This window comes from Apteryx rowi, unplaced genomic scaffold, assembly GCF_003343035.1.
Source record: "Apteryx rowi isolate R43461 unplaced genomic scaffold, aptRow1 scaffold_41, whole genome shotgun sequence".
In the NCBI taxonomy this organism is placed as follows: Eukaryota; Metazoa; Chordata; class Aves; order Apterygiformes; family Apterygidae; genus Apteryx; species Apteryx rowi.
In genome coordinates, this window is record NW_020450621.1 from 533111 (window position 1) to 560648 (window position 27538).

General features: G+C 38.7%; 1 protein-coding gene across 1 annotated transcript in view; it reads left to right on the plus strand.

Moving 5' to 3' along the window:
• Window positions 1-27538, plus strand: part of TBCD (tubulin folding cofactor D) — a 134998-nt gene that overhangs the window by 98966 nt on the left and 8494 nt on the right. The window contains exons 27-36 of the mRNA XM_026075690.1: window positions 3439-3557; window positions 4005-4096; window positions 5027-5167; window positions 9935-10018; window positions 11161-11319; window positions 12265-12403; window positions 19228-19349; window positions 20269-20346; window positions 26330-26419; window positions 27421-27508. Coding sequence (XP_025931475.1) covers window positions 3439-3557; window positions 4005-4096; window positions 5027-5167; window positions 9935-10018; window positions 11161-11319; window positions 12265-12403; window positions 19228-19349; window positions 20269-20346; window positions 26330-26419; window positions 27421-27508 — 1112 coding nt within the window. The remainder of the gene's footprint in view (window positions 1-3438; window positions 3558-4004; window positions 4097-5026; window positions 5168-9934; window positions 10019-11160; window positions 11320-12264; window positions 12404-19227; window positions 19350-20268; window positions 20347-26329; window positions 26420-27420; window positions 27509-27538) is intronic.

Genomic DNA, 27538 nt, shown 5'->3' on the forward strand with positions numbered 1-27538 from the left:
TATTTCAACAGACTGTGGATCTGTATGCCAGAGATCATGATTGAATTTGGGAAGAATTGGTGAGGGATAACAAAAGAAAGGTAGCAAGGGCACACAGAGTTCTTGTAAATTTAGGTATGAAAACTCATCAGTTGGGATTTAGATCAGTGTTGAGTAGAGTTAAGCTTTTGTTAGGGGCAGATGAATTAACATCTGTTTTATACTGGCTTTCTTGTACCTTTCTTTCTTTCAATTATCAAATTGTATAGTGTCCATCAGAGACAGATTACAGGATTATATAAATTAGATATTTTAAGATGAAAAACATCTATGTTCTTATATTTAAGTAAGACAGTAATATGACATAAACTTTACAAAATAAGGATGTATTTTCCTATATTTTGCGATTCCTAAATCATGTATGTAATGGAATACTTTATTATTTATTTCCATTATGGTAATTCCCATAATGAACTAGATTCCTACCACATACACAGAAATATTCAGTCCCTGCCCTGAAGAAATTATGGCTGATATATAGAAGCAGCCTGTCTTGATTTTAAAATCTTTTACGTATTGCTAAGCGTCTATATTTTTGTTCCAAAAAAAAAAAAAGGCAAAAAATTAGCCCTTTCCTTCATACAGATTATTATTGCATGCCCAATTTTCTCAGGGGAAGCATGGAAAGGGGTGAAACAACATTAAGGCAAATAAAAAAAAAAAAAGAAGCCTGAATCAGGAGAGGGATAACGTGTACTAAAAACAAACAGTGTTGACCTCTTGTAGCAGTAGGGCACATGCTGAAAGTCAAAGAAAGGAGGCCAGCAATAGGGAGTTGAAAGGTTAATGGGGCATGTTGTATGTAAGCATGAAGTTTCAAGCTTCTGTGAATGAGGAGTGGAGCAGAAGACTCAGCCAGATGTCAAAACCAAGAGGTAGAGAGGATATACTGGAATAACATGAGGTAGATGGCTGCGTCTGTTTTGATGCTGTACTCCTTTAGATGCCTATGAAGCTTAGCTTTATCCTGGATTCCAGGTTAACTTTTCACCTGACTTGTGATTGAAAGAATCAGACTGTAGCCATATAACCATAGTGGTCTAGGGACAGAAGTAGGATCAGATTTGTAGGTAAAGGCAACATTTTTCATCAGACTTACTGGTATGATTTGGAGAATGTAATTATGAGTTGGATAGTTTTCTGTTCTAAAAATCTCTCGTCAGCTTTATTTGGCTTTTTAATTCTCTAAAGCCTCTTCCAAACATGGAAATAAAAATTTCATCATAAATGCAAGCACCTTTTAAAAGCAAAAAATTGGGGTATTTTGGTCTCTCCGCCAGTAAAAGCTATATATTTCATGACCATTAAAATTTTTATGTTGTGGGTTTGAAATCCACCGCTGAAAAACTTCTCCATAATGTCTGATGTGTGCATGTATGTGTGGAAGTTATATTGCACAAGAGATTCAATGAAGATACAGGTGCCATAATCCCCTCAATTGCTTTAACTGACTTATTTAGAAAAGCACAATTAATCACGATCTAACACAATCTAAACAAATCTTAAAAAAACCCAAGTTTTTGATAAAATGTAACAATGTTAATGACTTGGTAGATCAAAATGAAAACACAAAACAAAAATACTTCAGTGATTCAGAATTCTGAATACATCCACATTAGGCTGCAGTTCGGTTGAATCACTTCATTTGCCTCTGTTCTTTTTTCTGCTTTGGTTTTGATGACTTTCTTCTAATATTCTTTTCCTATGTGTTGAATTAATACTGTAAACACTTCATAGGCTACGTTGTTTTATGAAGCTCAGGACTTTTAAGAAAACAAACACATTTGCGTTACCCCAGGTAGCATAATTAGCAAGCGGTTATCATTAGAACTGCTTGTTTGCTTGCTGTCACCTCTTAATTTTCTGTCATTTTGCTGAAATTTCAATCTTAAATTTACATCAGTTCTGGAAACACTGCAGCAGTCTTACTGTCTAGGATCACGGCACTGTCTGAGCAAGCATTGCATCTTCCTATGGCCTCAAGACTCTATCTTGCGCTCCAGTGGTTTGGAAGTTCAATAATAGATGTGCTTGTATGAAGGTATTGCTAACCTCTGGACAAGAAACTAGTTCCCTGATGTCTGAGGAACTAGTTGAGGCCTGTTGATTGCATGGGGATTAAAAAAAAGAAAGTCATGAGTTATGATTAAAGTGTAGTTTCTTATGGTAACTAATCTTTCCTCCTCTAGCAAATATTGCTTAATCATGTAAATCTTAGATGACAGTAAGCAATGGCACAATTACATAACCTTYATAGTCTCTCTGATTCCTTTGTTCCTTTTAAGGATTAAAAAGTGCATATTCAGTAAAGCTGATTATTAAGATAACCTTTTTCTTTTTTGCTCTGGAGTTGTCTTTATTGCAGTTATCTCAGTTGTTCTTAGAAGTTTATCTGGATTTCTCTGCCTTTTAAGAGAAGAGTTTAGTACAGTAGCTGAAAAATCTGGTAAATAAAGAATCATCTGTTAAGTCTATGATAGAGTCTACAGTAAGGAGTATGCTTTTGACACACAGAGCTTCTTTACTACTTAGTGTTTGCTACAGTAGTTCGAACAAAAGGCGGTAGAAATATGGAGATAAAGAGATTCATGACTCTTAATTTTTTTTAATTCAACTTCATTTTGTTCTTAATATTGCTTTACCCTATCATGGAGCCTCCTTCTTTTTCCTTGCACAGTTCAGTTTATTTGTGTTCCTTCCCCTGTGCTGCTGTTCATAGAGCCATCATCCCTATTTTGTCATGTAACAACTCAGAGGACCTGAGCGTAGGATCCCTACTTCAAAATAGTGACTTTTTGAGCTGTCTTCTGTAAAAAGCACAACTTTATATTTGTCTCTCTCTAAAAAGTATCATGAACTGATCTTGTTGCTTAGGTATGATCTGTGGTGTGTATATGTTTGTGTATGTAAATCCTCAGTCTAATTAAGATTTTGGGGGGAGGAAACAGGTTGAATAACAGACCTTCACAAATCCAGAGACATTTCTCTCCTAACTTGTCTCATTATAGAAACTGATGACCTGCAAATACAAGAGAATTTGTTTTCCTGTGTTTGCACTGAAATTCACGCTTAGACTTACAGTTTGGATTTTTAAAATGCTATCATTTTTAAGGCTAAGAATTTTGTATTTTCTCTCTCTGAAAGACTAGGGTTAGTCTATCTAAAAGATCCGACCTTGCCCTGAGAAAATGAGAATTCATTCATGTAACAGGAGTATTTTACATTTTTTATTCTTTTCTCGATGGTTGGAATTTAAGGCATTCTGTATTTTAGCTTAATGAATCATAAAGTTCTGTAGCTTTTCTGTTTGTGTATTTTTTTTTTTCCTTTTGGTTAGTGAATTATGCAATAATAATGATGTGGCTGCTTTTCAATCTGCAATTGTATTTTTTTTTCTAGATGAGCTGGTGACACAGTACATTTCAGAACTTCAAAACACAGAGGAAATGATTCGTTGTGGCTTTTCACTAGCTCTTGGGTCCCTTCCAAGATTTCTGCTAAAGGGCAGGCTCCAACAGGTGAGAAAATACAGTCATTGTAATGAGAAGAGGGTATCAGGTACTTTGAATGAAACCTATGATCATAGTCAAACAAATAATAACGATCATTATTAAAGGTCTTTGTGAAGGGGTTTTGGATTGTGATGTACAGAAACTCCAGGAAATCATCATGAGTTTAGCTCGTCGTAGATTCAGATAATTAAAATTGAGTTCTGCTTTAGTAGTCTTTATGGAAAAGCCAGAGATTGAATAACAACAGAGAGTAAGTGATCCCCTTGGTACGGAAGCTTTGTCCAAGGGAAAAAGTGAGGCATATTGACAGGTCAGGGTGAGGAAACGACCACTGTTTGACTGCTTGGTTCTCATATGTGTTTCATCTTATTTTTATATGGTATCTAAATTTAGCAGTAATTTATCATAAATATTATATCAGTTTTAAATATCTCAATTTTTCTATTTTTTCAGGTTTTGGAAGGTTTGAAAAAGGTTACTGTAATTTCCCACACAGATGTGAGCTTTGCAGAAGCCAGAAGAGATGCCCTAATAGCGATTGCAAAGTATGTCTGTCATCTTTATTTTTGTCTGCTTTTTAATTCTTTCTCTAGAAGTTTTCTAGTGTTCTTGCTGCTTTTTATCGTGAGCTGGCAGCGTGTTTCTTAAAGTCAGTCACAGTATGGCCTACACGTTTTTAGTGTGGGACTGTGCGCRTCTCCATTATTCAATACATGTTCGGTTCTGAGCATTATCAGGCATCTGAGGATGGAGTGCAACTCTGATATTTTCTTTTATCGGTTATATGAACAGCTAGAATACATTTGAAAGTTCTCCTTTCTCATGGGCTGCAATTTAGTGAGCTCAGTTAAGGATTAAACATTTATGAAGGAGGATGAATATACATTTTTTTACTTTCCTAATTTGATGAGAAGGTTGAACTGGTTTAAAAAATTATGCTTTCTCTCTAAAGGAATATTTTCAGTATTGATATGCCACAATGTAGTTACTGTTAAAAGTATAATAATATCTATGCTCTTAAACTGTTATAATGCAGAGAAGTCAGTCCTTCACATTTTAACATTGTCTTACAATTTAAGAAGATGGTTAATATGAAATTCAGTGCACATGATGTTAGTCCTTTGCTCTTCTTGTTTGCTTCATTTTAATAAGTGTTCAGGTACAATAAGCATGCTCCAGTTTTGTACTATTAGAGAGCTTAAAAAAAAAAAAAGAAAGAAAAAGTCTGTTTAACTGTTGAGTTTCAAGCCTTGACAGTATTCCTTTGCAGATGGAACATGGATGAGAAATCCTTGATCATGTAATGCAGTATTCTCTGGATTATGCTGTACACTGTTTGGGGCAGATACTGCAGATGTTTAGAATACTGTATGTCCAGTAAAGTTTGTTAAACAACAAAAAAAGCTATGATCTTAGTTCCTCCTTGTTAGCATTGTCTTTTTTCTCTTTTTCCTCCCCAATTTCTCTTTTTAAAGGGTTTGCCAGACAGTAGGTGTGAAAGCAGACGGATCCCAGGAAGAACATGTCTGCAAAGATAATGTTACTCAGATTTATGCTACACTACTTAGTGGTGTGACTGACTATACCACAGACAGCCGAGGAGATGTTGGAGGATGGTAAGATGCCTTGCAACTGGAGACTTAAGTGCTAAATTTAGCTCTTGTTTTTGATGTCTAATGAAAAACTGATGTCTTTTCAAATACTGTTAGAAATAAATAGATGGCCCCAAGCTTTTGCAGAAATGAGTATAGCTAGCGGGGGAGAGGAGTGGAAAGAGAAAGGAAAAGCTGACAAGAATTTGTCCTTTGCCTTAAAAGAAAGATGTGGTCTATTGTGTTTTAAACTGAAGTTCAGCCTTATTCTGACTTGTGGATGTCATTCTTTTCTTGTAGTGAACATCAGGAATAAATCTAGTCCTGAAAAGTACAGTGATTTAAACTGTTACGTCCAGTTTCTTTGAAATAATACATTTACTCTGACTTACTGACCTCTTGTATGTTCATTTTGTTTTGCCAGGAGAGGGAGCAGTTGCATAACTTGTTAGTGACTGCTCTTTGAGATGATACATTTTTTAAAAATTGTACAGTAACTTTACTGACTCTTGTGAGTTTGGGGGTTCAATGATTTCAGTTATTATATTGCAATAATAAGTAAATTTTAAGTCTGTAGGAATATATCTATTATTACTGCATCTAGAGTAATAGATACAAGATTATAACAAGTCTGTAGCAATCATAGTTTTGTGATGTGCTTCGGTCTTCATAATTCCCTTAAAATATAAAGAGGTTTCAGTGTATAAGACTGCATTAATCTGAATGTTCTGTATTCTTTCAGTAACACAGGACTGGAAATGCAGTCTCTAAATTGATAACCAAGACACTTTAAAGGCCTTTGTCCTTCTTTGAGTTTGTGTTTAATTTCAAAAGAAGTTGTAATTGGGGATGTAACATCACTTACTGATTGGAAATTCCTGCAATCTTTGAATGTGGTAGGCAAAACAGCAATGAAGGTTTCACATTATTCACTTCGTCCAGCAGAATGCCGGAAGGTAGTTATTGGGTGAGAAAACCATGTAAATTGTAGATTTTGGAAGACAAGGGCACGCTAAGCAAACATACAAGCTCTCTTGTCAGGTTACTTTTCTGCATGTATTTATGAGCACAAGTATGCCTGGCCTGAAGTAATACTCATTAATAATAAATATTAAATTAACAGAATTCAGGAATAAATCTAGCATCTGTTGATTTCAAATATTTAAGGCCTTTGCTGCTATGTGGAAGGATCAGAATGATAATACTTGCATACAGAAGCCATAAACTAAGTAAATGAACGTGATAGATTAATTTTTCTTTATCTGTTACTTATTGGAAGCTGATTATGAGTAAAATGCATTTTTTTACAGTCTTAATTTTATTGTCTTAATACTTCATTTAAATCTGAAAATATGTGAATGTGTTGCTTGTAGAGATGGTTCTATGTATGTGTAGTACCAACCCCCTTTAGCAGTATGGTTAGTCCTGTTTGTATGGAATGGTAATGGTGTGGTGATACGTAGCTGATGTATGTCGCTCTCCTTCTCTGATGTCCCATTTTCTTTTCTCGGAGTAAACACTAGACCTCCCAAAGGCAAGCTCTGCGTGGGAGTAGTGGTTTCTAGCACATCTGCAAAACTGGAATCTGTTGGAATCAGACGGCTGCATCACAGGAGAGCAATGCTCAGATGGCATCGATGTACTTGGTGTGGGCAATAAATAATAGCAACGAAGATGCGGTGGCAGGGCCTGCGATGTAAGGCTGCCTTACGGTGAACTCAGATCCAAGCCACCGCGTTTTGACCGCTGCCTCTGTTAGCCAGATTAAAGCTAGTGCAGAAACACATGCCTGTGCGGCAACTATATGAAATATCTGAGGGTGTGGAGCTGCATATTCAGGATTGTAACTTAACCACCTGTTGATTATTTAGAAATATTATAAATATTTAGAAATATATTATTTAGTCATCTTTTTATTACATTCCAGGCAGGAAAGGGAGGGCCTGAAAAATATTGTTATGGAATTATTTCATTGGTTGGAAAGATTTCCTTATTTTTCCAGTTTATTGAAGAAGCTCTTTTCTAACAGTGCTGAGTGACCTGGAGAGCTTTGGTGTGCCGTTTCAACCTTATCCTTTTAGAGTGTATGAATTATCTTTTTTTTGGAAAAGTTTTCAGTCACTATCCTCTGCRGCGAAGGCTGTTTTCAACTCTGAACATGAAACATAATTATAATTTCCTTTTAATAGTATTGGGTGGCAACTACTGTATTGTAACTTGCAGCTGGGACTCAGCAGGTGAGGAGGAAGAGAGGAATACTGACGCAAAGGCTCCAAGCGAGGTTTGTTGTAGCTACAGCAAAGCTGGGAGAGCTTACAGATAGCGGTTGCATGGTCATAGCTGACTTGGGAAGGCTAAAATAGACCAGAAATTAGCTGTGCCTTGCAGGACGGGRGTTGCACTCCTCCTTCCTCTTCTCACTTTTTTTTTTTTTTTTTTGTGGCCAAAGCAGTCTCAGTCACTTGCTTCCTCCTCCCTGCTGCAAGCAAAACAATCCGGTTCTGGAGCAATTGCTCCGTTCAGCTTCTGCAGCCATGCGTAGCATGCTGATCTCTGTGCAAATCCGGTTATAACACACGATGCCAAGTATGCGGGGTGCGAGTTTGGGAACCTCTCGTTTAGGCTCAAGTTTCTGGTTATTTCTGTGTTTTGGAATTCTGTCCTCCTGGCCCTTGACTTTAGCTGACTTATCCTTATCTCTTTGTTAAGTGACTAGTCTTGTTCCATTAGGTACTTCACCGCAGTATTTCTGAATGCGTTGGAAAAGTGCACAGGGAAAATAATCTCAGCTACTCTTTCCAGCCTAAGTTAATTTTTGCATGTTTGTATTTTTTGTTCTTTTTTTGTTTAATGATACCCTGCTCCTCGGCCGGCAGTAATCGTTGTCAAATTTGTCATACGACAGCAAGGCTGTGTGGGCAGTGGGGTACACGATGGAAATGGAAATGCAAGAGAAACCTTGGGCAGGAGGGAAATGACACAGGACAAAAAAACAGAGAAAAATAGGTGTGTCTGACATCTCAAAGCTTGGAAGGAAAAAGAAGCATTCAAACTCTAGGAAAGGATCACAAGCAGCTTGTTCCAGCGCGGGCAGGGGAAGAGGAATCTTGGCCTTCCTTCTCCTCCCTCCTCCACCTTCCAAGGAGCAAGAGGGCAGTGAACAGGTCTCTGGCTTAGATAATGTAGTAACACAAGTGTGACACAAACGTGGTCAAAGGAAACATAAGAGCAATCGTGCAGGGTGGTGAGTCAGTAAAAAGAAAGGCGCTAAGCTTTCTGCTGCCAAAATTAGGTTAGATACTGAAGTAGATAAGGAAGAACCTGGTTAAGCATAGACTAGTTATTCACGTTAACTTCCCCATGTAACAGCTTTCACTTATGTTCCCCTTACCTATTTTTCACCCTTCTGTCTATGTCTTAATTTAAAAAACAAAATGAAATGCTGCAGAAGTGAAAGTTTTCTAAGAAATCCTGAGGAAATGAAATTCCCAACAGCCATCAAAATCCAAATGTGCTTTGAGCACCAAATTCTTTTAAGGTTGCTTTGGCAGTGCCCGCCAAAATCAACAGTCACAAAACATGTAAATTAAAGGGGGAAGGGAGAGCTTTTCTCATAGCAAACTGTTGGCTGCTAAATACTTTTGTGGCCTCTGAAATACGAATGTTTTCTCATTCTGTGTCTTTCAAACCATTGACTGAGATGGAAAGATATGGGGAGAATTGCCATTTCTCTGGAGAGACCTTCTCTTTGGTGTGTAATTTTTGTCTCTCTCTAATGAAATCGTGGGAAAGTTTAACCAACTTTACTTTCCATATTCAAACTTTACGTTTCTTTTGACAGATTATTTGCTGGGACTTGTCCAATCTGTCTACAGGTGTTAGACATGAATATCTAATAGGCAGGTACTATATGTAGAAATAGAAAAATATCCTTTATGAAAGATTGCCAAACTTGTATTGAACTACTTAGGGAAAAAATGATGTAATTTGACTTTTTTACCACTTTAATAAATGTCCCACCCAGTTTTAGATTGCATAGACAACTGTTCTCACTTTATTTTGGAAATTGCACAGACACAGGAGTATGTCTTTTCACAGTAGACAGGTGTAACTTTTTAAATATTTCAGTAAGATTTTTAATTATTACAGAGAAAGAATGATATTTCAATAAGTGACTAATGTGATGAATATATTGGTTCAGATCTTCTACTGAGTCATGTAACCAACTGAGGATCTGCCATGGTATTGCCCATGTGTTAAAAAGCAGCTATTTTTTGACAACTTGTACATTGACAAGGTTTTTGGTTTAAAACAAATGTATTGACTTTATTTTTCAAATTGAAATTACACTCTTCATCTTCCTTTCTTTTGTGTTGAAATTATATTTTGACATGTTGAAGGCAGAAAATCTTCACACTATAGTTAAGATGCACTGCAAGCACAACATAGTGTTACTTCAGCTAAATCTTTTTCATAAAACTCTTACTTAGTTATTATTTAGCATATAGATTTAAACCATTTTGAGTCACAAATTTTTTAACACTGGAAGTATTAAGCTTGAAGATTTACAATATGCCATTTTTAACAGTGCTTAAATATCTTAATGTCAAAATGTAGGTTAGCCTTTTCAGAAGATCGTTTGAAGCAGACGAAGCACCTAGGTGCTTTCAGTGTTCGGTGCTTGCAGTGTTCTGCACTTGTTTGCCAGCGCCTGTTTAACTTAAATACTGATGTATTTACTCAAATAAATACTGATGTCACTACTCTAACATTGTACATCTGTTTTGACAGGGTGCGTGAAGCTGCTATGACAAGTTTAATGGAGGTGACACTTTTGCTGGTTCAGAAAGAAGCAGAGTTAATAAATGCCAACATGTATGTTACTGTTTTTGTGCCTCATCTCTTATAATTGCATGCCAGTCTGTACAAGAAAGCATTTCTTACATGCTGTATACTTATTCCTTTGTTGGGTATGACAGAATTTTTGATGGAAATGCATCAAGCTTACCCAAACATAGATGCTGAGAACGTTATATTTGTTTCTTAGAGAGACTAATGTTGTTATTTGAGAGAAAGTGGGTGGCAGTCCCACCTTTCTAACACAGTGATTCTGTGAGATTTGGTCCATACTTGCCTCCTCCTTGGAGCTTGCCGGTGTTGTTTGCTTAAATAGAAAGCAAACCTGCTCACTTCTTCAAAGCATTGCTTCACTAATTTGGCATGCGATAAAACATGGAAAGGGGTGTTGTATTCATTTCTGTCATTTTTGTACAATTCTTAAACAACCTTCCTGCTAAATATGAATGAATGATAGTTCTTGAATGAGACACTTGGAGGGAAAATACTGGCGTCGTTAAGAAGACACTACTTGCCCTGGTGGTCTCTTACAGAGACAGACTAGTCAAGTGAGACTTAGAACAGGATTCCTATCGGCTGGATCAAAAGACAGAAGATCACGTTTGCTAAATATTCTGGATCTTGCTCTAACTGAAGGAATTCTAACAGTTACTGCCATTATTAGCTGTGCTGTCAGAAGGTTTAAAGGGCCTTGTCGAGCAGGTATTTTACAGTTGAGAATTTAGATATGAGAGTGAGCAAAACAGGAAATGGTTAAAAACTGGCAAAAGGTGAAGGAGTGACCCATTTGGGATGGATCTTTACCGTTGGTATGCACACAATTTTCTATTTGAAGATATGCTTTTCTTAAGGTTCCTGCTCTATTTCCATCTTAAATGTAGCAGTTTATCCAATCTATTAAGAACCTTTATATCTTTTCAGATGAAAGGTGGTAGGTGCATATCAAATACTATGTAATATTAATGTCATGACTTTTTTTGTTGGAACTATGGAAGTCAAAGTCCTAAAGATACTGTCACCATGTTGATGCCTTATGTGCACTATTCATTACAATAGTTTCATAGTGGGATATTTCTGGTAGTGTTATCGTTCTAAAAATTTAAGTTTAAGTACATGTTCTACTCAATATATTATGTGATGCATTGTTTTCTTCTTCACAGCTGCAGACAGATTATGTGCTGGCTGGCCCAACAAGCAGCTGAAAAAATTGATAAATTTCGAGCTCATGCAGGATCTGTGTTCCTTACTCTTTTACATTTTGACCATCCTCCAGTTCCACACATACCTCATCGAGAAGAGCTAGAGAGGATATTCCCAAGGTAATCTGTTAAAGAAGATGCCCTAAACTAGTGAAAACAAAAAGTCTTTTTCTGGGTCAGCCCCGCTGGCCAATTTCAGCCATGCTTGTTGAGGATGGAAGTTTCAAAGATACTGAATCCCTGCAAGCTTTGTGAAACTATTGACTTGGTAGAGATCCTGTGAGTGCTAGATACTTGGGAGACTATAGGTGAGACATCTGCTGGAAGATGGGTTTTGGTAATCCTGCAGTTTATGAAATGTCTAGTTTATAATCTCATTTTCTTCTCATAATGTGAGAGCTTGAATTTACTGGGAGTCCCCCTTTCTGAAAATTTTTTCCCTACTGTAAAAAGCTGATTGAATGGCAATTTTTAATGAATTGAGTTATTTTAATCAAACTCTAGTTGCCATAAGTTTCCCAAGATGGAACTTCTATTTAAAGCAAGAGAGAGACAAGTGAGAGCAACTCATTTCTGAATGGTGACTTTGACACCTGACAAGGATGAGGAAGATGCAGCTTCATTTCCCTATTTGTTTTTTCTTGCAGCAGAATCTTAACTTCTGTAACTCAAAAAGTGCTCTGTCTGCTAGGCTGCTGTGAGATCTATGTTGGGTGTGTGTCAGCCTTTCCTGGGAAAACTCTTTCTTTGTATCAGCTATTGACTAGCTGTGGGTGGGAGAGAGCTGGGCCTGGAGTACTGGAGGGAGAACTTGTCATCTCAGCATAGAGGTGATTGGCCTGAATCAGGACAGAGACTTAAAGGCTGCTTTACTTTACTGGCAATGCTAGAGTTCTGGGTTGTATTTTCCCTATAAGCTTAAAGAGCAATGATTAATTTGATTTTTAGGTAATTCAGATACTTTCTTCACTGATAGGCTGCTTCAGATGAAGAGGTGTTCTAGGACTCTATGGAGAGGTATGCTAGCACACACACAATTATTTTTTCCCCTCCCCTTTCCTCCAGGTCAGAGTCGGAGACTCTAAACTGGAATGCCTCATCAGAAGCTTTCCCTCGAATCACCCAACTTTTGGGTTTGCCAGCTTACCAGTACCATGTGCTTTTGGGTCTCACAGTGTCTGTTGGTGGATTAACAGAGACAACGGTAAGAAAGCAGAGCGCCTTTCCTGTTTGGTAGACAAGTGAGAGCAACTTACCTGATAAAATTGTTGACTAAAGTGCTTGCCTCTTTTTTTTTTTTTTTTTTTCCCCCCCAACAGATCCAAGTTGTTAATTCATACTTGTTAATACGTGTTAACAGTATGCTTTGAAATTTCTGATTTTTGTTCTACTTGAGAGCTATCGATATGATTTCTTTGAAAAGTAGCTAAGAGATATCAAAAGTTACATTAAAAAGAAATACCATTCAGTTGTCTGTTTGAATGCTTTGAGCTTTGCGATCTTTATTTCATTCTTCTGTACATGGACAGTGTCTTTATCACTGTTTGTGGTAGTTTGTTCTGCTGCTCAATATCTTTGAGACTTTATTTAGTTTAACTTATCCTTCTCTTAGAGCTTGTTATTATCAGAATTCTTGGTTTCAAGATGTTTGACTTCTAAGAATTTTGTTATTTGATGTAGCCAAAGATGTATTATATATGAAAACAACATATTGGGGTAAGGACGTGGTTTGATATGATACTGCAGAGAAATATCAGATGAGTGACAGAATATTCTGGATTGTCACTTAAATCTTCAAATTGCTAAGGTCCTGTAACAGAAGAAGATGGTCTAAAATGTAAGTCAGCACCACAAGAGTGTTTAAGGGTGTTTCTAGTTAGGATTTCTGTCTCTAATTAAGATTAAGAACGCTGGTGGAAATGTGGTAGGAAATACAGCTTTTTTTGAGCTATAACAAGTTGCAGAAGGAAGGAGGGAAGTCATTCAGAGTTTGTCTCCCATTTCAGTCTTACCATCTGCTGTTCAGAATATGCCCAAATGCCATCTTGGGTCTGGTGCCATAGGTTCTGCACTTGTGATCTGAAATATCTCCACGTGCCTTTTGGTTTCACTGTGGATTTGGCTTCTATGCAGTCTCATATATCTAAACCGATTCTGAGACTTGTTTCGCCAGTTTAACGTTTCTAAACTGACAAGTAGTGATATAGCAAAGACCATTTTAAGTGTTTGAAAACATACTTACTGCTTTGTGACGATAAATATTGGATAGACGATGTAACTCTTGCAGACTTTTTTTTTTTTAATAGCAGACATGCAGATGAAATTCAAGTTTTAGTCAAACAACTAATTATAGGAGGCTCCACCAAAACCAAAGTTATCCTTATAAGCACAAAAAGGGAGGAAAGTTGTGGAGGAACAGACATTCTGACTACTAACTGAGGTCACAGGAAAAGTCTTGTTCAACATTTTCATATCAATGTTTTAAAGTTCTGATTGTCCTAGGTTTTGAAAAGTGTAAACAGTTCTGTTGCTTCTAGCTCCCTTGCCTTGTTACCATCTGCCAGCGTATTTAAGCAAAACCTTCTGTACCGTTTTCAAAATACGATTTTGAAATGTTAACTTTTTGTGACCCTGCATTTTTCTTTAATGCTAAAAGCTTATTCCTGTTAAAATGGTCTCAAGGGATTCCTGTTAAAATAGTCTCAAGGGATTTGACTTTAAAAAGAAAGTGACCTAATTCTCTTTTGAGCCAGACAGAAGTGCAAGGGAGGCTCATAGTGTGGGTACTTACACTTGGATTATACAGTATGCGGCAAATTAAATTTAACGTTTAAAATGTGATATTTAAATTAGAATTGATGTCTCTTATAAAGACTTGTGTTTCCAACTATTCTAACAAAGCCTGTGGTGTGCTTTGCCGAATCTCCAAGGACTGATTTAAAACATTAATTGAAAATTTTAAGAACCCTTCCCATTAAATCCATATGAAAGCAGCATATTTTTAAGAACTTGGATAAAGGAAAAAGATGGTTCAAATGTGTTCCTGCAGTAAACTGTATGTTTTGTGATCTCTCCTTTCTTCCCTCTATCCCTTAAAAATTATGTCCACTTAAATATCCATGCAAGTAGATGTTTGAAAGTTAGAAGATTCTCATGTACTGCAAGAGGATCTGAGTGCAGATGTGGGTTTGTCTTGAAACCATCTGGGGGCATTCACAGGAGAAAGGCTATATTGTAATTCTGTGGTGACGGCTATTCTTCCATGGTTAAAATTCTTCAGCAGTATATTTAGCAAAAATGTTCCTTTGTTTTGCTTTTTAAAGAGATTTGCTGAAATGGGCGGTGTGGAGTGTCTCGGAAATATTTTGGTGGCAGGCTGGCTGCTGAACGAATCCGAGCTTGAGCATTGCAAGTAATCTGGAAAAACAGAAGATGTCATACCCTTCGGGATTTGGCATTCTGCAACATTCCTTTGGTTCAAAGGGGACTTTCTTTGTATAAAAGAATCTTCTAATTATATAACTGGTCTGCAGTGATGCATATTTCTTATGGCTGCATAAAAAAAATCCTCTCAGTATTCAAAGATCAGAACTATAAAGTGGTTCTTTTTGCAGTTCACAAACCCTGTAGTTTCAAGCAACTATTTGATATAATTTCATGATTGTTCAACTGGATTACAGTTAAAATTTTGTTAAATCACAGAATGTCCTGTGATTCCCCTCCCCCCCATAAAGAGTGAAAATTATATTAAAAATATTACAGAAATTTTAAGTATAATCTTTAAAAAACCCTCCTATTTTGAGAATTAAAGGCCTATAAAACTGTTCTAGAATGATATGCCAAAGAACTGTAACAAGTTATAGTAGCCAATTCCAAATGTGTCCAATGAATCAATGCATATGTTAAGTCCCATGACAAAAATTAAAGCCTATGGCATGCATTATCTATGCGCCAAATGGATGATAAATAAATTATGTTTTACCTTCCTCAGAACTGACTTACCATTTGCCAGATATGTTCATGACTTTCTGTACTGTTTGGAGAAAATACTGACTTTTGAACAGTTGCTTTAGTTACTATAAATCAAAATGTTGGGACATTCGTAGATAATGTGAAAAATGAGAACATAAAGTTCTAAAACATCCAGTTACTGTGACTAATTGTATGCAAATTAATGCATATTTGGTTTGAAGGAACAGGCCCACCATCTCAGTTGACAAGTTTGCAAGCAAAATACATTTGAGAATAATTTCTGGCATTCTTTAAAAAAGAAGTGGTGGGAATTATTTTATTCCTACTTTAGGTAAAATATCACTGACTTGAAACCTAGAGTTATTGGCCTCCAAAGATTTGACCTTAAAAGGAGCGTTGCGAGTAGAACAAAGGAGATGTGGTTTCACTTGTGCTAAAACTTAAACTATATGCAATTTTTTAAAGTTATTGGGAAAATAGGCTACTGCCACTTTAGTGCTGTAAATTTGTCAGGACTTGAAATGATCCAAAACCAGTGTTATTTATTGAGCGTAGCATAACCTTAATGTGCTTTTTTCTGCACGTGTTACATGAATGGTGCAGTTCTGCGAGTAGGTCTTTCTCCGTCTGTTGAAATGTTCTATGAAAACTGGGGCCTTCAGCAATTATCCATATGTAAAAACGCTCATTTTGTTTGGACTTTTCCAATAGTTATTCACTGGACTTCTGTTTATGGTGCGGTAGGTGCCAAAGGCTGAAATCTTTTTGAGCAACAGTGTCTGTCTGAATCCTGCAGCTTGGGGCACGATGGATGGAGTGGATCAGTCCCTTTGTACCGTCCATGGCAGAGAGAAGGGGTGCTGGCAGTGTCTGCAGGCTTCTCCAAACACTGCACTAATAACAGTTACTTATTTCATCTGGTTATGTCTCAAAACTTCCTTGATTTCAGTCAGATCACTTCGGAAAGTGTTACAAATCGGATGCCTCAGCTAATTTTCTTTTGGGCATATCAGTACCAGCTGCTGCCTTGAGACTCCTATCTGAATGTATTGTGGCAGTATTGTACTTCAATTTTGCAACAAGCTGACTAGGAAATAATTTTATGAAGGTTTGTTTAGACACGTTATTTATATGGCATGCACCTGTCTGGAGATATAATTGCATTTACCCCTTGCTGCACTTCTTAAGGGTCTCATTCATGTTTTCTCAGGAGGTTCGGGCCCCTTTGAACGCTGTTCCCCATACCGTGTATTGCCTGTCACTGATGTACCTTAAATGATTCAAGCCTTGGCAAACCCTGTTTTTACTGTTTAATAAGAACAAGGTCACTCTCAGGCCTCCTCTCAGATTCTTATCCAAAGCTGTCCAAGTTCCAACCCATTAACCTCCTAATTTCCTTTCCCAGTCCTCATGCAACCCCAGGGAAAGGTAAATGTCACACGTTTGATAAAGTGTGAATTCAGTGTTCTTGCATAGATGGGGAAAAAATTTGGAAATGTTCTTCTCTGCAAATATAAGTGGTTTAAGGTTATAGCTCCTATACTATCCTCATATGTTATTTGGGAGAAAAGGGAGTGTTCACCTGAAGAAGAAATATGGATTTAACCTGTTTATCTTGTGTTATCTTGTGTTAGAGTTTGTTCCTGTAATGTTTGTAGGGTCTGTGCTGGCTATTTAAAAAATGTCCTGGTTTTAAATCTGCTGAGCAACTATGTGGGTCCACCCGGAAAAATGACACTGTTCTCTGGTAGAGCCTTCCGATTTGGTTGCTTTCTTGGGTAAGGCTGTTTTTGAAAGTTAATAAGACTAAATCCACTTCTCCAAGTAGAAAAAGCAATGTGGAATCCCATATGTTTTGAAGGGCACAGAGGATTCTTTATCTTGCAGTCATAAAGATTATTTTTTAATTTTTTTTTTTATTAACACTTTTGCCCCACATTCCATCGGTATTACTAGAAAGCTCTGATCTTTATCATTTTTAATGGTAGATGAGCTAGGAGTTGGGAGACAGTAGCACAGTGGTAAGAGATTTTCACACAGTCTCTTTTCATGCCCAGTTTTACAACAAAGCTCAAAATTTTTATAGTGTGCAGCGCAGTAAGATTCACATCCCTAGGTTACTTTAATATAGTCTCATTACTTGCTAATGAAGAAACACTGTCTTCGTTATACAGTTTTTCCCATTATCTTGCTACTTTGTCTTGCTTTTGCACAGCTTGCTCTGGAGTACACCCTGTGCGTAGAATGAGATGTATGCTCGCCTGTTCCTTTCATGCCCATTCTTGCCTTTTTAATCATTTGAATCTGCAGGAAAAGCACTGACGAATTAAGCCTTCTTCAGAAAATAGCATGAGAACTGCAAATGAGTGTAAAAGTCAGGAGAAATGGGGCAGAAAGATGTAGGATTAAACATAAACATTCTAAGGTCTTTTCCTGAGACCTGATGTGGGCGTAATCTTCTGTTTATAATTGATCTGTGCTGATATTAAGACAAAATGTTTCTTTGTTATTTGTAATGGTCTTAAATGCGTATGTTGTTTTAAAAGGTAGTATAAAATAATTAAGCATAATTAAGCATTACTTAGTCTCTCTTCCTTTTAATTGTATATCCTATGAAGACCTTCAAGCGTAAGGATACAGCTTATGTTCAGCATACAGAGAAACATACCAAAATTACTTTTGTCACGTGAAAGAACCGCACTTAGTTCAATTCAGTATTTCGTTTCAGTATAGCTGGCGTTTACAAATGTTTAAATGATTTTTACTGAGGCTTGACTATTGTTTTGAAATGCAGACTATCCAAATAATCTATTTAAACTGCTTGACTATTTAAAGAAGTGTTTCTGCTTCGGCATTGCCCAAAATTGTTAAAATAGCGTACTGTGCTATTAACCATGTAGAATGAATTGCTGTGAAGTGTTATTTATAAGTAGGCTAAAGCTTTTGAAAACCAGTTCTGTGTTTTGATTGAAGGCTAAGGTGTTCATTGCTCTTTGCCCTCATAAATGCTGCTGACACAAAGTTTTTATTAGGCAAAATGTTAAAACTGAGATCCCTCTGTATTTTCTTTGAGGAAGACATTTGTGACACTTGTTTTACCAATCTAAAATTTTGTTCATGGTGAATGGGTCTTTCTTCGGGGGGAATTGATTGTATCTTTGACTGAGCTGTCAAAATGCCACGTGTGAACTTCAAAAAGAAAACCTCCACTAATGGAATAGGCTTACTTATTGCTTACGGCCCCCCCAGAGAATTACTGGACACTTGCAACCAGCACTGAAGGAAGTTCATACCTGAAAATTCATTTGCCCCATCTACACCTCTCACGGTCCGGGAAAGCTGGGGCAACAGCAGCAGAAGGTTGTGCGGTGAAGGTTGCTGTTAGAGCTGCGCATCAGCCAGCTCAACCCAGCTGGGCTGCTTCCAGCTGAACCTGCAACATAGGCACTAAAGCTCTTTCTGACATCTTTTTTTAAYGTAGCTGACTAACATAATAAAGTTAAACCAAGAGTCATTATTTCTGAGGTGTTTCTGACTTTTAACCTGAGTTTACTGCTGGTTTGTGCGGCCTGATGGAAACACCACATGCCCGAGAGCTTGCCCGCATTATGCAATTACGTCAGTTTGTTTAATAAATATTACCTCTTGCACTTCTTTTATACTCTTTAACTTTCACAGCCATAACAATATTATTATTTAAAGCAAAGTAGAATGCTAATAGTGGTTTGGAGTTGTTTTATTTTGAAAGAAAGAAAATAATGAATCTTTAATGTGGTCTTTTTTGCTACAGTGGCAAAACTTAAAACGGAAAAAAAAAAACACCCACCTTGAAAAAGGTTTAATAGTGGAAAGTAAAATAGCCATTTTCCTGTCAAATGTTGATACCAACTGTGTACACTCAGCAGCTATTGGAAAAGTATCTTTACCTAGTGCCAGGTGTGCAGCTCGGGCAGTGCGGGACGAGCGTAATTGGGTGTCGTTTGTGGATGTTTGTGCGTACTGGAGCCACGCCGGGGTGTCCTGCCTGCGCCTTCATTTGGGTTCCTTCTGTTGTAGCTCAGATACTCTGCCCAGAGCCTTTTCGACTATATGAAGAAAATCCAGAACGATTCCAGTGCTATGGAGAGTTTTTGCGAGACGTTACTGAAGGTCTTCGAGGACAACTTGCGGAATGACCGGTAATAATCTTGTTTTGCTTTGATTTCTTTAATAGAGGGACTATCTGAAGTCAGATATATGGAACAAATCTTTCTCAATGTGCCAAGCCAAAGGATGCCTGAACCACACACCCTTGCTTTAATACAGTTTGTTGGGTACCTTTGAATAACAAAGGAATGATGGTAGAATATTTCCCATTTACTGTGGGCACAATGTGATAAGCACCAGTATTTTATTTAATGCAGTATTGGGGATTACGTATTACTGTACATTTCTCAGGGTAGTCCAGTCTGCATTTCATTTAGGTAATGCTTCTTCATAGATGCTTGAAGCCTAATTCTCATGTGAATGTTCTTTAAAGGTGACTCATTTTGCCTAGTGAGATTTATTTCTCTAAGCCTCACTTACCAAATGTGTGTAAAACAGAAAATATTTCTCGGGGGGAAAAAAACCCCTGTTAACAGAATTTCAATTTTATTTTATTAAATTTTTTCCTTTGACTCAGCCTTTGAAATAGAAAACATGACCTTAGCCATTCCAGCTGCCACGTTGTGTGTTGGTTCATTTGGTAATTATCTGCAGTGAGGTTTTGCAACTTCTAGTGCATTTAGTGGAATATGTTGCTCAGATACTAGAAAATAAATTCATATTTTCTACCACTTTTAACTGTGTTTTCAGGACACTGCAAGTTTAAACCAGGCATGCTGTTAATTAGGTTTTTTCCTTTTGGCTGTAATGGTATGTCCCCCTCTCAGCCAACTAGGATGATTTAGCCAACACACAGAAGTTACTGAGCAACCCTCCTCTGTGTAAATTAGAGGTCTAATTTAAATATATGTAGGTAGACAGGAAGTTTCTTTCGTTGAGTCTAATTAAAAGTAGCGTATACGTGTATGCCAAGAAGTTTATTTACATTGTTAAACTGTTTTCTTTCATCAGGGTGTCTGTGCCTCTCCTGACAATGCTGGACCAAATGCTAGCCAATGGCTGTTTTGATATCTTTACCACGCAGGGGAAGTAAGTTGCTGGAAGTTTTTTTGTTTATTTTCCAATATGCAACAGGCCTCTTAAATCTTACACTGAGTGCTGCTGAATGTTGCTATAGATGTGGGTACAAAAGACTCTATGGTAAGTGTGTGTGTGTATGTGGATATAAAATTTTGTTTTAATTTTCTTGAAGCTGCAACAGTTCAGTGGGACAGCCAAGATAAATTCTGGACCCGATAGCCTTAAAAATGTCGTGACAAAATCTTTTGACTCTCACCTCAGCGTAGAAGTCGGTTATTGGTTCATTGCTTAATGACTAGTAAATTAATTAAATTCAACTGACATGTAGACTTGGGCCATGTTCAGATCCATTTAGCTGTTGTCTACTACTAGTCTCCTAAATGCACTTTTTGGAGTACATTCTTCATTGTACTGTGAGTCTTTTTCAATGGTAGTATCCTGTTGTAATGCTGCAAAATAGTATGCCTATGAGCTATTGCTTCCAAAATCCTACTGCTTTTGTTAATGTGAATTATCTCCAAAGAAGTTAATTAAGATTCTAATAAGAATAATAAAAAAGACATGTCCCAGCTTTTCCAAGTTCTGTATTCTGTGAAGTATTTAGTTCAGGAATGGATAAACATGAATAAAATATTCCAGTATGAAATAGTGTTTTTTTGCAGATGTTTCAGAAGAGAATGATTTTAATTTCAGAAAGATGAAAACATGTTCCACAAAGCCTCACAAGCAGCATCTTGGCACATCTACAGATATTTGCAGAACTGTACAACATGTATTCTGCCAGCGGAAATAGTGAATTTGGAATCTGTTAATTCTAGAATTGCTCACAGCAGATGCATCTGAAAAGTTTTTATCAGTCTGAGAGTTTTAATTGATTCTACTCTTGTTGTCAAGTGTGTATTTAGATAATCTCTCTTAGGTCAACCTTGGCAGTCCCTTTTTGAATGGGACTTTAAAATTAGTTATTAAATATTCATCAATAGAATGAATATGACTTTTTTGATTTGGTAATTGTGGCCATGATCTGGAACATATAGGCTCCAGTCTTTACTGCTGGGGAATTTGAGAGATGATGGATGTAAGTCCGAGGTGGAGTCTGTGTCTCCCACATCATGGGTGACTGAACAGAAGGCATGCGGTAGCGTTACGGCAAACCCATTTGCTCTGTAAGTGACACTCAGGCTCAGCCCTGTGGTGCCATGGTGATGCTTTATCAAAAAAGCCTAAAAAAAAAAATTGTGGAAGGGGGGAAAAATTGTTTTGTTCTGTAAAGGTGGGCAGAGTAGTAAAGATTTTGAAGTTGATCTAAATCAATTTCTTTCCAGTTTGATCATGAAACCAAAAAAGAAGAGGAAAAATTATTTAGGGAGCCCAGAGGTTCGTTCTCATGGCAAGGGAATGACATGGGCATGAAGGGCGCGTGGTGCAGAACTAACTGACATAGAGAGACTCTGGAAGGTTTACTTTCAAACGGTGCTTTGGAAAGCTTTGCGATAGCTAGAAAGCGTTCCAGAATTTAGTTCCTGTGTGCAACGGTTAGTTGGCAGCACAGGTGTCTTACAGCCAAGAGCCGTACCTGTGAGGGGGTTCCTGTGCGCCCTCCCAAGGGCCGAGGGAGCCGGGAGCACTGGGACTGCTGCGCTCCGGGGCCTCTGTGCCGGCCAGCCGAACACGGCACAGTGTTCACACGGGTGAGCCCGGGAGCGCACTTAGTGCAACGCTTGCGTTTTCCTGCTTGGGTGTAGCTAGGAGGTGGTTAAATGCTGACCCTGGCTGTGAGTGCTGCCAGACCTCCCTGCTGGGTGGCATCTACTTCTTTTTGCTTAGGAGAACGCGGGCGCGTGTGACTTTTGGGCCTGGTTTCTGGAGTGGGATCATTTACCCCCTTTTCAAAGAACTATGCCTTAAAAATGTAGACACACAATGTGGAATGGCCCAGAAAATTGAGGCGCTCTGCTTGGGAGCACGAAAAGGCCGTACGTGCGTGCGGTTATGGCTACGTTTCTGTAAAGTGTGCCTGTAACGAGAGGGGCGGGTGTTTAGAAAATACAGTYGTACTGCTGGTGAACAAATTTCCTGTTGCTTCATTTCTGCAGTTCACTTCTTGTTGTACAGCAAATGAAAAGCTTTTCCAAGAAGCTGGGAATGAAACACTAGCATTCCTTGGGGTGTTTGGCTCCCATTTCTTCCCTCCCCCTCATTTTTTTGCATATTGTGCTACATGGAGTTTTAGCCAGGGAACTTCAACTGTAGCATGTCCAACATTGGGATTGCGCCTACACCCACTGCTTAATAGTTAACTGTTAAGTTATAAAAAGGAATATTTGCAAATTAATTTTGAAGTTTAAAGTGGGTATTGTGCACTATACTGGACTTCTTTTTCTAATAAAACATTAGCTATCCAGAGCAGGTAATGTCCTAAACTGATTAATTTAACCAGGATTAATGACTATGGACTGAATTAGTCTGACACTCACTAGGAGCTCGGGGTGACCGTTTGTGCAGATTGCCACAGGGTGTCACTCCTGCCCCATGGAGGTGTAGCTTGTGGTGCATTTTCCTGCCTCTTCAGCGCTGCAGCTCCTAAAGCCAAGTTCAGAAGAGCTTTGTATTTCCCGCACAGTGCTGCGGATGAATTTCAGTGCTTTTGCGACTCTTGGTGTCATTAGTTTTGTGATAATCTGCGTACAGGAGGACAAGACGACTGTTGGAGGTTTCTCCTCCCTTGCTGTAGAGTGAACGCTTGTGTTTAAAGTGACATTCGTTTGTCGTGCTTGGTTCGTTTCTCCGTCAGGGCTCTGCTGAACTTGCCAGCAGGGAAGCGAACGGGAGGGTAGATACCTACCCACTGGGGTTTGAAATGGCTCAACTTTCGTATCCCATAGGTAATCAAAAGGCGATCGGAGGCACCTTTCCTTGTGGTGTATGGCCTAGTTTGAATCTGTAGTATGGAGAGAAAAGCTCTGCGTGCCAATTTTCAGCYGTCCTTTCCCACTCGTGCTAAGCTGGCATAAACCCACATGTCCACCATGAGTTTCCCTCTCCCTTCAGCTGCAGGAGTAGTTTCCAACTGAACAGGAATTGCTGCTTTGTGGTAGCACTACCCCGAAAGCCGTGATTTCAGCTCAGTGTGCACTGCGAATTTGCAGAGCCATATTCATAACACCGTGTGGACCATTAATGGGAGCAGGAGCCGCTGCCRGAGGCCGAGGGCAGGGGACTTGCGAAGGGCTGTGAGAGCCGAAGCTTTGCAGGTTGGGCGTTTTGCAGACTCACCCGTGGCGGCTCTTACAAGAGGCTGGTAACTGTCAGCTCCCCGCTCGTAGCGGGACGGCGGGTGGGGAGAGTAACGCAGGGTGAATTGAAGCGGCTTGCAAAACTGGACGTGAAGTGTTATTTTCTGCTCGCAGCTGCCTCGCTTGCAGGAGTCGTGCTGCTGAAGCCATAGGTCCTCCCCGCACGAGTGAATAATCCCCGGTCTGCCTGGAAGCTCGATACGTCGCTACTGGCTGAGAAAGTGCGCTGAGATTGGCCTAATATTCGGTACCACGTAAACGTGAACAGAACAGCCTTTGAATGATAATTCAGGATATAATGCACTTTGTCGTAAGCACAAGTGGTGTTTCTCTACTTGGGTGTATTTGCATTATATATTCAGCAGAAGGCTTCCTGCATTGTATAGGTATCATAGTTTTCCTGAAGGTCACATAAAGCGTCCTAAGTTAGTGTGTGTCCCCACTGATCTCAGACTAATGATTTCTATGTACTACGTGCTTCTGTTGATTCTTCTCAGTAATTCCAACGCTAGTCCTTCATCCCCCATCGTGTTAAAGAGCACAGCGATGGCCGTCCTYCGATTTCAGGACCACCCCAGGTGATGTCAGGGTTGATCCTGTCGAAGCCAGTTCACGTTAAAGAGCAAGGGGGCACCAACCTTTTTGCGGCAACACGTGTGCCCAATTTACATAATGGAAAGCCTTTCGACTGATCCCTTTTCCCCAGCCGCTGTCTCTGTTTCTGCTGGCATCGTGCCCACACAGGAGAAGGAATTTTCTCAATTTCCTTTGGAGAGGCCAGGCTGTTTGAGCCATTTGAGATCACACGTAGGTTAGCTTTAGTTATTGCAAATGTGCAATTGGCAAATGACAGAAAGGAAAGTGGGGCTGTTTTAAACCCAAAATGCTGCACATGAGTTTCCACGTACGAAATCTCTTCCAGATGCTCTCGTTCCAGTTGGCCTCTTTGTTGCTCTGCTTCGCAGCAATGGCCGTACCGCTGAACCAATTTAAAATCTCACCTAATTCACCATATCACCGTTGCTCTGTGCTGAAAGCCAGGCTTGTATTGCAGGTATTGTAATTATCTACACAATAGCTTTGTGTAATTGGGGAGGGGGAAGGAGGAGAGATTTCACCAAGCTAAGGAAAAACACACTGAAAGAGCAGACACTCTCTCCCTTCATCTGCCCAGACGAGCCGCTGTCCTTAGGCRCACGCAGGCACGCTCAGGCAGGCGGCCGTCCTTCTCCGAACCGTCTCGTCCGCGCACGCTTTCCCCCCCGGCCCCCGCTCCTCCAGAGGTGCAGACGGTGCTGATGGGGCTGCAGGCAACGGCGGAGGCGAGGACTTTGCTCCTGCAGCATCTGCTGGGGGAATTTGAAATTGGCCCTTCTCGGACTTTTTGGTCCTGAAAGCCTCTGTCAGCTCTGAAAATTTTCTTATAAAGCCTCGATATAGACTTTGAAAACTTGGTGATTTTACTCTTTTTGTGTGGTTTTCTGGGCAATGCAGCAGACAACATTCATTAGCTTGATGGTTCATTGTTCAGTGTTTTAACCAAGCTAGTATTTTGCTTAGAGCTTTTTTTTTTTTTAAAGGAATAAAAAAAGAGCCCTGAGTGTTGTCTGGAAAATTATGTAACAAGGTGCATTAACTTAACAAAACATCTTGTCATTCCTACAAACGTCTTAATTTCTTGTTTTAAATGCCTTGTTTTTCGACAGATTACATTGCACAGCTTTTTTTTTTTTTGAATGGTTTATATCCACAGCTTTGTAACATGGTAGCAGAAAATAAATGTCAGGATTTTTGCGTTCTGCTTTACATACACAATACAGTGAGGTTTTAAAAATATGCAGTCTAGAAGTAATTGTGCTTACTAAACAAATATGAAATAGTTTCGTTTGCATCTATGGCACTTCAGATTTCCTGCTTCGTGTATATTGAGTAAAAGATTAAATGATTGGTACTGAAATAAAAGTACTGTTTCCTCTTTAGTTCTCTTTAATAGATCCTTGGAATATATTAACAATACTTTTGTTTGTATGAGTGTCTGGGAAAGAGCTGTGAGAATCACGTTTCCCGGACTGGGAGGGGGAAGGAACTTGCTGACTATATTTAAAGATGGTTTCACGACTCGTACACTTAACGGAACTGTAAGCCCTGTGTTTAATTATGTTGTCTGGAATCACTAAAAGAATCAGGGCTGTGAAATGGTAGTGTATTTAAGAACAACATTCATCTTCATTTATATAAAGTTTGGTTGAAAACCTTAGGGAACCACCAGGGCACCACAGTGATGCATAGATTAAATAATTTTTGTTTGGTTGTAGACTGTTTTAATTCCAGGTCTAGCATATCTGATCATAGCAGCTTTTGTTGTACTAACAGGACATGGCTGTCGGGTGCGTCCTGCGTGAGCGTGGCCAAACGTAGTCCACCCCTCGGCGCACAGGCACTGCAAGCAGTCGGTACTAATTTCTTCCCTTCTCTGTCCAAAGGCCCAGTAACACAGGGCCAAATCCAGCCTGCGCCTTTGCCGAAGGCCCAGCTGAAGCAGGGTGCGCTGGTGTGGAAGAAGGATATATACTGCTCTGGGTTGCGTTGTTCCTGTCTTGAATGTTAATCTGGCAGCTTATACAATCGTTAACTGTGTTTGAAAGTCTGCTTAAATCTATTTCTCATCTTTTTTTTTTTTTCTTTCTCTTTTTCAGCCATCCATTTGCAATGAAGTTATTTACGCTTTGTAAAGAAGAGATCAAAAAATCCAAAGACATACGGAAACTTCGCTCCAGCATTGGAGTGTGAGTTGATGAAATAAAGTAATCTTGTGTCTGCTTGTAAGGAGTGAAGCAAATTCAGTATCAGTACAGCCCAGATAAAACATCTAGGTCCTTTTGACATGAAATATAAGTGAAAAGTACATAAACATATATGTAATATAAGGTTGTGTGAGCTTTATGCACTTCTTTTGGGTGGTGGGGGTGAAATCATGTGAAGGCTGTCATAAAGTTTTAACTACTTCTACAGTGTTGTTGGCATTCTCAGTAATGCACAGAGTCATTTGTGTTTTGCTTCTGGAGAGCTTGGCTCAAATGGTGCCTCTAAAGAATATATAGAATTGATTAGCTCTTGTATGTGCAGTAGAAAGCTGAAAGCACTGGCAAGATTATAACGTGGCTTTAGGGGAAAAACTCTCAGTTCAGAAAGCAGAGAAGTCAAAACAGAATTGTATGGAAATATAATACTGGCTGGGAATAAGAGACAAAAATCTGAATGAAGGTTCATAGGCAGAAACTTCTATGTATGTAGTTGGCAAAATCATTGAGGTATAACTATTAGAAGCACTGGTATGTGACTTAAATTTCATTTCTTTATTGGCAATAGTTTGAGTTCAAGAAAGCCTAAAATGAAAAATAACCCACATTTCTGATCTGTCCTTCACTCTTTACTGCATCATATAAAAGCCTACACTGTGCCTTTGTCTGTGTGACAGCTTGTTTCATGTGTGATTTTTAGCTCATAGCCTTTGGTGCTGCCTGTCAGTAGTTTTAAAATCATATTTGTATTTGGCATAGATGTGTGGCATCTCAGTATACTTCAATAACCCTTAAAGAGTTCACTATGCTTGCGTCAGTGTTTGCTTTCCCACAGCACTTACTTACAATATCAACTGAGACTTCCTGGGGGCAGCAAAGCGCTCCCCCGCCCCCTTATTATGTGTCTTTATTCTGAGCCTCAAAATGTACTTATGCAGTTATGACCAAAAATCACTTAAGACCTGTATCTTCTTGTTTCTTCCTAGGTTTTGTGGCCTGATTCAGTTTCAAGGAGACATGAGAGAGAAAGTTTTATTTCAATTGTTTCTCCTTCTTTGCCACCCCTTTCCTTTAGTAAGTATTGGATGTATTGCCTAGTGGATT